Consider the following 11,738-nt stretch of genomic DNA (forward strand, 5'->3'; position numbering starts at 1 on the left):
TGTGTGTGTGCGTCTTGGGTGTGTGTGTGTGTGCGTGTGCGTCTTGGGTGTGTGTGTGTGCGTCTTGGGTGTGTGTGTGTGTCGTTTTGGGTGTGTGTGTGTGTGCGTTTTGGGTGTCTGTGTGTGTGCGTTTCTGTGTGTGTGCGATGTTCTTCATTCCACATTGCTGCAGTCCTAACTATTGGGGGTAGTCCGCTGTCCAGTCGGCCCGAATACCAAAGTATATGGCTGACGTCGGCCAGGGCGCATTAGACTGACGCCAGTACGTCAGGGTACTAATGCGCATGACCGACGTCATATCCTCAGTCTTTTTTGCCGCATGGTCCGATGCAGAAGCAGTTTTGCGAGTGCAGGTTGGCGTTCTGAAATTTTCTGAAGTCGGAGTTTCAGACCGAATCAAAGTTGGCTAAGTACCCGTTGGGAACATTTTGGTTTTTTCTTGCCTCAGTATTTAACCGGATGTCAGAAAAAGTGAATAACTGTATTTCTTGTGGGAAACAGATACCTCATAGGGATTACCATACCTTGTGTATACCTTGTTTAGGGCCTGAGCACGACGTTGTTGGATGCCGCTCTTGTGCTAGGTTTAACAAACGCACTATTAAGAGAAGGTTAGACTGTGCCAGGTTAGTGTTTGGGAAGCGTTGCAATTATAAAATGCCGCCGGATGCTCCGGCGCTTCGCTTCCAAAAGCGCAAGGACAAAACAGCGAAGCCTAGGGTTGATGAACCGGCAGTCCCGGACGTCGGTTCTTTAGAAGGCTCAGTGGAGCCAGAGGTTTTGCCAGGAGTTTCTTTGGAGTCTCAGGCAGAGACTTTACTGTTACAGGATGTGCCTTCTCAGGAGGTAGGCCAGGCTGAGGGGGCTTCTCAGGTAACGGTTCTTCCCTCTCTTCCCAAGGTAGTTAGAGCCTCTCCTTCTGTTTCCAAAACTTCTTTGAGAGGTAGGCAAAGTTTAGCTTCAGTGGGGGCTTCTCCTAGCACTTCAGGTTCTGTGCCTAAGAAACATATGCTTAAAATGGCTGAAGATTTGATTACTATGATTAGAGGTTCTATGCCCCCTCCTGATAAGAGGCCTAGGGTGGAACCTGAGTTTGATAGTTTTGAACAGTGTTCAGAGGCTTCTGAGTCTTCTGCGGAAGATTTGCAGGAGTATCCTCCTTATTCTGATTCTGATGTGGATGATTCCACTCCTACAGCTTCTCCTCCTGAGGATTTCTCATTTTCAGAGACTCTGCATTCCATGAGGGAGCACTTTAAATGGGAAGGCCAGGATTACTCTGATTCCAGGAAAAGGCTTAGGGAATTCTTGTTATTACCCCAGCATAGGCCCTTAGCTATACCTCCTGTGTTGTATGTGGTGGAAGATGTTCTTGCAGAGGCTTCCCTGAATCCTGATTCTTTGCCTCCTGCTCCTGTTAAACCTGATAGGTACTATAGGGTGCCTGAAGCTCATAAGTATCTTTTTAAGAGTCCTAGGGCAGACCCGGAAACTGTTTCTCAGGGACCTAAAGGTGTTAAGGCCTCTGTGGTTAAAAACCCTGTTCCCACTGATAAAGAGGCAAGGGCTTTGGATAGATGGGGAAAGAAAGTGTATACTTCTTCCACTTTAGCCATGAGGGCGTTGAATTGTCAGTTTCACATGCTAAAATATCAACATTATCTCCTTGCACAATTGAAATCTAAGGTGGATGCTTTGGCGGAAGGTATTGAGTGTAAAGAGTTGCTGGATTTAGTTCATGTGTCTGAACAAGTGGGTAAGCATTCTTTGCAATGTGGTTTTGATGCTGTACAGGCCTCCTCGAGGGTGGCTGCCACTAGTTCTGTTCTTCGCAGGCATGCCTGGTTGAGGGATCAGAATTTAGCTGAGCATGTTAAGACAAGGATTTTGGATGCTCCTTTACAGTCTGATGTGTTGTTTGGTTCGCCTGTGGAAGCAGTTTTAAAGAAAATGGAGGATAAAGCTAAGTCTATGCAAACTGTTAAAGATTTTTGCAGGTGCAGCCACCAAGTTTAGTAGAAATTGGCCTACTAAGGGATGGACATATCCTGCTTATGATTCCCAGTCTAGGGGTAGGTCTAGACGTGGTAGGGGCAGAGCTCAAGGTTCTTTTAGGCCTAGAACAGGAGTTCACCTGCTCAGACTTCTGGTGAGGGCAGGGGTCAGTCCTTTCGTAAACAGACCCAATGACCTGCCTTTTCAGCTGCCAGTAGATTCTCGCCTGGCAGCTCCTTTGGGTGGAAGACTGTCTCTTTTCAAAGAAAATTGGGATTTAATTACTCGACAGATGGGTTTTGGATATCATTCACCACGGTTACAGGTTTTATTTCCATACACTGCCCCCTTTCAAAGGCATGCCAGACGTTCCTCCTCCACAAAGAAAAGAGGTTCACAAGCAAATTTCTCTGTTACTCCAAATAGGGGCCATTCAGCCAGTCCCTGTATCAGAAAGGGGCCTAGGATTTTATTCTCGCCTGTTCCTAGTACCAAAGAAGGGGAACACGTGGAGACCAATTTTGGATTTATCTATCCTCAACACTTATCTGGACATTCCCAAGTTCAAGATGTTGACGTTACAACAGCTTTTGCCTCTGCTGGGCAAGGATCACTGGATGGTAACTTTAGATCTCAAGGAAGCTTACCTTCATGTGCCTATAAGACTAAGTTGCAGGAAGTATCTGCGTTTTCGAGCTGGAAATTCTCATTATCAGTTCTCTGCATTGCCCTTTGGCTTATCTACTGCGCCCAGAGTATTCACAAAGGTTCTGGCTCCAGTGATAGCTTACTTCAGGCTAAAAGGAATTCAAATCTATCCTTACTTGGACGACTGCCTGATTCTGGCTCAAGAAAAGGAAGACCTTCTACAGCATCTGGAATATGTTATAGCAGTGCTAAGATGCCTAGGGTATTCTGTGAACGAAATAAAGTCCAGTCTAGTACCCTCTCAAGACATGTGCTTTCTGGGTGTGAGACTGAATACAGCAGCCCAGATGGCCTTTTTAACCCCGGACAAACAAAAGAGTCTATCCCTTTACTTCCATCAACTATCTCATCAGTCCGTGCTGACTGCAAGGACAGTCCTTCAAGCATTAGGGTTCATGGCATCTTGTATTCTGGTGCTTCCCAATGCCAAACTGCATATGAGGAAGCTGCAATGGTATCTCAAAAATGTATGGACACAGCACTGCCAGGATTTGGACACTGTCATTCAAATAATACCTTGCCTTCAAAAAGAATTTTTGTGGTGGGCTCAGGAATGTCACCTAAACAAGGGACACTCTGTGACCCGGCCAGAGGCGAGTCAGATTTTAACGACAGATGCCTCGGACATTGCTTGGGGAGCTCATCTAAATGGAAAGTGGATACAAGACAAGTGGCCTGCCAGACTACAGCATCTACATATCAACATGAAGGAGATGTTAGCAGTCCAGTTTGCATTAATGGCTTTCAAGGAGTTACTTCTTCCAGGGCAGGTGTTGATTCTAACAGACAACACAACTGTCATGTGGTACATCAACAAACAAGGGGAACACATTCTTATCCTCTATGCAGGCAAGCAATGATTTTATGGGAGACTGCGCTCAGCTTGCAACTAACTCTTCAGGCAAGGTTTCTGCCGGAGCACAGAACTCCTTAGCAGATGTGTTAAGCAGACAAATCATGGATCCCCACGAGTGGAAACTGGATCTTCATGTATTTCAGAAATTGACAGTGTCATGGGGAACTCCAGACATAGATCTGTTCGCTTCTCCACTAAACCACCAGCTGCCAAAGTTTTGCACAAAGGGGTTTCATCACGCAGCTTGGAAAGTGGATGCTCTTTCTTTCAGTTGGAAAAATCTTCATGTGTATGCCTTTCCACCTCTGCCTCTTCTTCCAAAGGTGCTCTTAAAGGTCAGACAAGACAAGCCAAGGATGATTTTAATAGCTCCAGATTGGCCTCGGCAACACTGGTACCCACTACTAAGGAGTCTGGTACGGAAGCCTCCATGGCCTTTACCTTTGATTCCACATCTGTTATCTCAGAAGGACGGTCATCTGCTCAATGTCAAGCTTCACTCTCTTCATCTGACAGCCTGGCATATTCTGTGTTGAAACACAGCAGGTCTCAACTTCCTCAACAAGTTTTAAATGTGATTATGGAAGCTAGAAGACCTAGTACAAGGAAAGTGTACGCAGAAAAATGGAAGAGATTTTTATTTTGGAGTACAGCAAAGAATTTGGAGATTTCTGAGCCTAATTTGAGTGTGGCTCTTCAATATCTTACTGAGTTATTGGACAAAGGTTTGTCCTTCTCTTCCATTAAGATTCATGCTGCAGCAATTTCAGCTCACTATGATTGTGACCCACCATTGTTTTCGCATCCTTTGTTCAAGCAGTTTCTTAGAGGGGCAAAGAATATAAGACCCCACGTAGAGCTCCTACTCCTGCTTGGGATCTCAATTTTGTGTTGGAAAAACTTACTCTACAACCTTTTGAGCCTGCGACTACTGCTGAATTGAAATACTTGTCATGGAAGACTGCTTTTCTGTTGGCTATTACTTCTGCAAGAAGGGTGTCTGAGTTGCAGGCCCTTATGGCAGTAGAGCCCTTTTTGATTTTCCATAAGGATAGGGTATCATTACGTACTAATCCTTCCTTTATGCCTAAGGTAGTTTCTAGTGTGGCTTTAAACCAAACTATTCATTTGCCTACTTTTTATGCAGACCCCCAAAATAAAGGGGAGAAGATTTTGCACACTTTAGATGTGCACAGGCAATTGCGTTATTATTTGAGCAGGACTAAGGATTTTAGGCAGTCTCAGCAGTTGTTTGTTTCTTTTGCTTTGAGTTCGCAGGGCAAGCCTGTGTCAAAACAAACTATTTCTAGGTGGATTGGGTTTTGCATTGCATTTTGTTATTCCCATCATGGCAAAGAGATTCCAGCTGGGATTAGGCCTCATTCCACTAGGGCTACTGCCACTTCAACAGCATTTCTAAGGGGGGTGGCAACTAAGGATATTTTGGATGCAGCTACTTGGAGTTCAGTGCATACTTTCTCTAAGCATTATCACCTTCCTCTCTACTCTACGTCTAGGGCTGGTTTTGCCACAGCTATTTTGCAAGGCATGTTGTCAGCTCCTGCTTCTTTATGATTTGCCAGCCTCCCTTTCCTCTGCTTTGGGATTCTACCCAATAGTTAGGACTGCAGCAATGTGGAATGAAGAACATAGTACAGTTTTGTACCTACCATAAATGTAGATGTTCGAGGATCCACATTGCTGCAGTCCAATTTACCTCCCTCCTTCCCTCTGTGTTTAGAGGTGGTTGTGTAGGTGAGGTTATATGCTGATATTTTGTATATATTGTACATATTTTTGGTGCAGGTATATTTGGCCTTGTCTTTTAGGGTCTTCTGACATCTGGGGCAAGAAAAGACTGAGGATATGACGTAGGTCATGCGCATTAGTACCCTGCCGGACTCTCGCCAGTCTAATGCGCCCTGGCCGACGTCAGCCATATACTTTGGTATTCGGGCCGACTGGACAGCGGACTACCCCCAATAGTTAGGACTGCAGCAATGTGGATCCTCGAACATCTACATTTATGGTAGGTACAAAACTGTACTTTTTTGCGTGTGCATTTTTGTGTGTGCGTGCGTTTGTGGTTGTGTGTGCGTGCGTTTGTGGTTGTGTGCGTGTGCGTGCGTTTGTGGTTGTGTGTGTGCACGTGCCTTTGTGGTTGTGTGTGTGCACATGCCTTTGTGGTTGTGTGTGTGCGCATGCGTTTATTGCAAGGATGGATGGGGCTGTGACAAGCATTAGGTTGAGGTAAGCCATATTATGATGGCTTTGTTGGGAGGAAGTTGTCACTGTGGGTAGTTGTACAAACAGTTTCCATTTTCCAGACAGATCACTGTAAAAAGAGAAGTTTACATTTGTCTTCAGTTGTGCTATTAAGATGTTACTGTTTGTTCTTGATTACTTGAGGTGTAAATGTTTAATCCTGAAGTACTACTTACATTGTGTAGCAGTACATGTTCTGGGTGGAATAACAGAGGCAGACACAGATTGTATGAGGTTATCCTCTACCCGCATGTATTCGACAGTATCGAGGGTGTAGGTTTTCCTGTCTTAGAAATTAAATCCACAGAGGGGGCCCAGACAAATGCACAAGTTGCAAAGCCCATTATCTTCAAAATGTTGGCTATTGGGGGGGCGCACCTCACCTAGGGTCTTTACCCACCTCATTTCTAGTGTCAAAATGCATCAATTCTGAGTTTGTCTGTAGGGTGGAGTGGGGTGAAAAAAATCATTTAAAAGTTTTGTAAACCCTGGAACTTGCTAATTACAAAGTACATTTCCAAGATTCGCAGATTATACTTGCGGATAACATATAAACACCCTCGGTACAGGATACTAGATCACATGATGCATATTCTGAAATGAGGCATCTGATCCCTTAAAGCTGTCCCTGGGTTAAAAATTGGTGGTAACCTTTAGAGCAGGGTCTACCTTTAAGGGCCATGGTTACCAAGGGAGCATTCTGTTTGAGCTGGGGATTCTGTCATATCTGTTCTTATAGCTGCAGCTTTGCAATTTCTGTCATATATGTTCTTATAGCTGCAGCTTTGCAAAGTCAGAAAGTTATGGGTGCTCTCAATAACCCCAGTAACACTGGGTGTTTGATTTCAGGTCTGATGACTGGAATGCCTTCTATTTAGAATTGCCTTCTGTGGTCCAGAACTGATTGTTCTTGCTAGGGCTTTGCATTTTGGAGCTTTAATGCTTTACTTTTCAGCGTTTTAGAGTTTTTGTGCCCTGATTTGTTCTCTTAACTCCACTGATGCCAGAATTAATTCTGGAACTGAGAGCTGTACCCGCAGCTCCAGTATTCTGGTAAATATTTGTAGCTTGCTTTATTATAATTGTATTTATTTTTATATTGGAATGCTTCAGTCATTATCCCAGCCTTGAACGCATGTCTTAGTGATCAAACTGCAATAAGTTACTGGTGGGTGTTTAGTAATTAGTTCAGTAATTAGCTTTGTTGTGCTTGCCTAATTTTTCTTTCAATTCTCAACAGAATGAAGAGTCGGCTGTGTATGGGGTAAGTGGCTATGAGGAGTACCTGCGAGAACAAGAAGCTGCTGAGCGGTGGTTTCGGTACAATCCACGCCTGACCTGCATCTACTGTGCAAAATCATTTAACCAGAAGGGCAGCCTGGACAGGCACATGCGGCTTCATATGGGTATAACACCGTTTGTTTGCCGCATCTGTGGCAAAAAATACACCCGCAAAGACCAACTGGAGTATCACATACGTAAGCACACAGGCAATAAGCCATTCCATTGTCATGTTTGCGGCAAGAGCTTCCCTTTCCAGGCTATCCTTAACCAGCATTTCCGTAAAAACCATCCGGGCTGTGCTCCTTTAGAGGGCCCACACAGCATTTCACCTGAAACAACAGTTACATCTCGAGGGCAAACAGAGGAGGAGTCACCATCTGGTGAAGAGGTGGCAACAGTTGGGGAAAGCATCCAACCCTCTGTGTCTACCACAGGGCCAGACTGACCTTTCAAGAGCTGTGATTTCACAATTTGCAATAATGTTCTGGTTGGTGAGCTGTTACAGAGAGGTGCTAGACCACTAAATGGGGAAACCAGTGAAGAATGACACAAAACTAAAACGGGGAAAAATGTAGAGTTAAAATTCAGTCCACGTTGAGAAGCTTGTAGTATACTTTTCATTGCAAAACTTGGAGAAGTTTAATTCTATGTACGGTTTTACTTATTTTTCTTACTGGGTAGAACGACGTAAGGTAACACTAGCATCTTGGTGTTGGGTCCGTGCCTTGCCCCGAGCCCTTGTATAAGTCAGCTCAGGGTAACTACAGGCCACATTAAGGTTTTGTACAACAGACACGCCTGCAAATGTTCCTTTCTTCAAATGTGTGGCAGCTGCAGGCCATAGCAGCATAGGATAGCCTGCTCACTCACTGAGGGGATGAAACCTGATGAATAAAATGTTACCTTAAGTTTTTGGCTTGCAGATTTACTCTGCTGTGAATTCTTTGCTCATCATGTAACACACAGATGCATCTTCTATTTGGGGGAGTCCTTTTTAAGTAGGTGGTGGAGTTGGTTTCCCACTGTTGAAATGGTCTTCTCAACTTTTTTCAGTATGTGAGTTTTAGATCACTGTGTGTGTATAGCATGGTTCCAGCTGGAATGTTTCTGAAGAGCATGTTCCCTATAAAAATGGTTCAGGGAGACGAGACCAGTGTGCTTACGGACGTTTCAGTCCTTCCCTGCCACTGTGTGAATCAAGTCAGATGTGAATATATATGTGGCTTTCAGGCATTAAAACTTCCCAGATCATGTTTGGTTTGTTTCTGCCTATGTCCCGACTCTGTGTTTCTATTTATTTTTTGTTTTGCATTTGTAAAATACAGGTCGGGGTAAAGGATGGAAATTAAACCATGCTTTATTACACATGTTTGCATTTCACATAGAGCTTTTTTAAGCTGGAACCCGAATGCATATGTTTTTTTTAACTGAGACTTATAAAATTGTTTTATTGTATTATTATTATTATTAATATTATTATTGTCTGAAGCAAAATATTTTAAAATTGCTAATCCTACTGTTTGACTGTGACTAGATGTTTCTGGGTGCTGATGGTAATACTGGGACATTGCAGTAGGAAGTATCCCACACCACATTGCATTATTTTAACTGGTAATGCAGAAATGTGAACAGTAGCACTTATTGACTAATTAATGTAAGTGTGTTTTGTTTCTTTTTTGGTGGGGGGAGATTCGACTTGCACCGTAATGCCAATGCCACAGGAAATGCAGCAGTTGTGCACAGCTGAGCGTCAGTTCATTGTGTAGCAGAGAAATGGCTTGTGTATTTCAGAATACAAGGGGTCCAGGAATGTTCAATGTTGTGATAATCTGTGGGATTTATTCCAAAGGAGGTTCGATATCTGCCTCAACTTCCAGAGCTTAGCACCCTTCTTCCAGCTAGGCTGCATGAATGCCCTCCCTCCTGTATGTCAGCATGTCCATGGTATAAGAGGGACGTGTGCCAGTGCCATCTTTTTATTTTGTTGTTGTTGCAGTAGAAGTACCATGAGAGTAGCTAAATGCATTTTCAGTCCCTCTGTGTAACCTAGCTTCCATAGAATGCATGATTATCCCATTTGGAATGTCCCTGTTTATACCGCAGATGTGCTGAAATACAGGTGGGAAGGCATCCATCCAGCATACTGGAGTAAGGTTGCTAAGCCCTAGAAGCTGGGACAAATATTAGGCCTTCTACATCAAATGTCTGAAGTGTTATCACTAGTGCAACAATGAACATACCATAACTGTAGATGTTTGAGCAAGTTCCTAACAGAACTGTATTTTTCCCAGGGCTACCAGAATAATTGTTTTCTTACTAGCTGGAAGATAAAAACAGAAACCTTTTGAGTTAAATGAGGATTACTGCTCCACTCCTTAGAACTGTACTTTCATGCCTCTGATAAAGGCGGTTGTGTAATTAGATATATTATATTGTATTTATTTTTCATTAGCAAGGTTGGGTGGGAGCTAGCATCCTCAGAGTTTGGCTCTCTCTCAAAATGTGGGGTATTGTGTCATGCCATGTTGAATGTACCTGGTGCACATTTCCTTGGGCAGTTGTGACTTCTCTTAAGTAATTCCCTTAGACCCTTCTTCAGTTATATAAATATAGTGCTCTATAGTGAAGGGGCTTTTTGTCTGTTCATTGGGCATTGAGATCAGATGAATAAATTGCACAGCTTCTAAGGCAGCGATGACAGAGTTCCAGGATGTTTTCTGGGTAGCAGCAACTGAAGTGCAGCTTAGAACAGTGTGAGCAGACTAAAATGTGGAGACAGCCTAATTTATTGTAAGGGCAGTCTTCCCTGCACAAATACGTACCCAACTGCTGAGTTTTTTACTCTTTACATTATGCTGGTAAGAAATATTTTTCTGTGTAATGCAGAGTCTTAGGCATATTTTAGTGTCTGAGGTAGTAGAAGGTAAACCGTACTTGCATTCCTAACAGTTGAGTAATTGTAACTGACGCTTTTGAAAAGTGGTACGTGTAGAAAATGGTCACCGGTGAATTTTGTTTGATGCATCATTCTCCCAGTTTCTCAGCAGTATTTCAGAATCCCCCTGAATCTAGTCGATATCCTCTTTCACAGTGGGTGATTGTGGTGGAGCAAATACGCAACGTATACAACCGAATGTGGCCCTTGTGCCTCTCCCATACTCTTCTAGCATATAGGTTGCCAAACAGTGCATTGGGTTGCCCATTTGATGTCTGGGGTTTGACTGAAGGAGCTTTTTAGCAAGAGGTGGCAATGAACGGGATACCAAACTAATAATTTTTTTGTGGGTTGGTCTCAGTAGCTTTATATTTTTCTCTTGCATCTGCCACATGTCGAAAATGCCAAAAGTTTCTTCAGTTTCCTTTTCCATAGGTAAGTGCCAAGTCGCATTGCCTTTTCTGGCTATCATTTTGTAGTCGCTGTGATGCTTCGCTCATGTTCAGGTTTTTGAAGAAATTTGCTTTACATGTGCCCATTTATTCTTTTTTGCTGTTACATCTCCACTTTCTTTGCTTTACTTACAAGCATTAACGGCTGTCATCTCTGCTTTCTCTCATGTGACGGTGGCACAGGATATGCATTACTTTAGCTGTCTGTTGAAATTCTTAACACTTGGGCAATGTCTTTATAGAGATACCTGATGCGTAATTCTTTAAAGCTATGGCCATCTATGATGGATTGGATTGTTTTCTTGTCTGAAAATGACAGTTCCTGCATCAGTTTGTTGTCTAAAATATAAACTGTTTTAGTAGTGCACCATTCATTGCCTACTCTGTAAGTAATGTACTTCTGTTCAGTACTTTAATCCTGCAATTGATAACCTCCCCACATTTTTTTCCACATCACGTTTTACTAACCCAGTTAGCTGAATAAATACATAAAATCATCTGCAGAATTACACATTTTTTCATGCAAGGTTTCAACACTGTATTCTGCAACGACTTTACAGCATCCTTTTTAATATCTGCAAGGGTTAGTGTTCTGCTGCCCCTTAACTATCGATTTGACTTTCTTCACAGCTGCTGTAGATTAAGAAGCTGCTTGTGAGAATTTTCCTTTGTGACCTTTTCTGGTGTGCACATCAGGATCTCTTTCCCTTTTTTGAAATGCTGCAAAGTGTTCCTGTATCATCTTGAAACCGGAAACCAACTTCCGTGATGATGGTATAGTGACCGCTCAGAGTAAAGTGCTTAATCTGAAGATTTGATTTTTAGTGTTAGTCACTGGAGGGTTCAGGCCGACTAAAAGTTTTTAATGAATTTATGAATCTGCAGACTTTGATTGCAAATTTACTTCAGTAAACTGTGGATAAAATATAGCAACATTGTACATATCACTGTTTTGATTTACTGCTAACGAGATTTGAATTGTGCTGTATGGCTGAATGTAATTGGTCTGAGTGCATTGAGCACATTAATTACACTCCAGTATTCAGAAAAAGACAAACCAGTTAAGTGCCAGAATGGCACATGACCTGACCTTAAATGTTAATCACCCCCTGCGTAAGTTAAGGTCTGGTCCCACGCTAGGAAGTAAAATTGGGTCTATATTATGGTGTTGAAAGACTAAGTAACCGAGCATGTCTTTATCGACACATAAATATCGACCTCTGCAATTGCTGAACAGCCACTT

The 11,738-nt window shown here is 43.0% G+C and overlaps 1 protein-coding gene across 1 annotated transcript in view; it reads left to right on the plus strand.

Moving 5' to 3' along the window:
• Positions 1–11,424, plus strand: part of ZBTB37 (zinc finger and BTB domain containing 37) — a 178,819-nt gene extending 167,395 nt beyond the window's left edge. The window contains exon 4 of the mRNA XM_044085263.1: positions 7,065–11,424. Coding sequence (XP_043941198.1) covers positions 7,065–7,553 — 489 coding nt within the window. The 3' untranslated portion in view covers positions 7,554–11,424. The remainder of the gene's footprint in view (positions 1–7,064) is intronic.
• The last annotated feature ends 314 nt before the right edge of the window (positions 11,425–11,738 follow it).

Source organism: Protopterus annectens, chromosome 10.part0, assembly GCF_019279795.1.
Source record: "Protopterus annectens isolate FY-2018-M chromosome 10.part0, PAN1.0, whole genome shotgun sequence".
NCBI classification, from domain to species: domain Eukaryota; kingdom Metazoa; phylum Chordata; order Ceratodontiformes; family Protopteridae; genus Protopterus; species Protopterus annectens.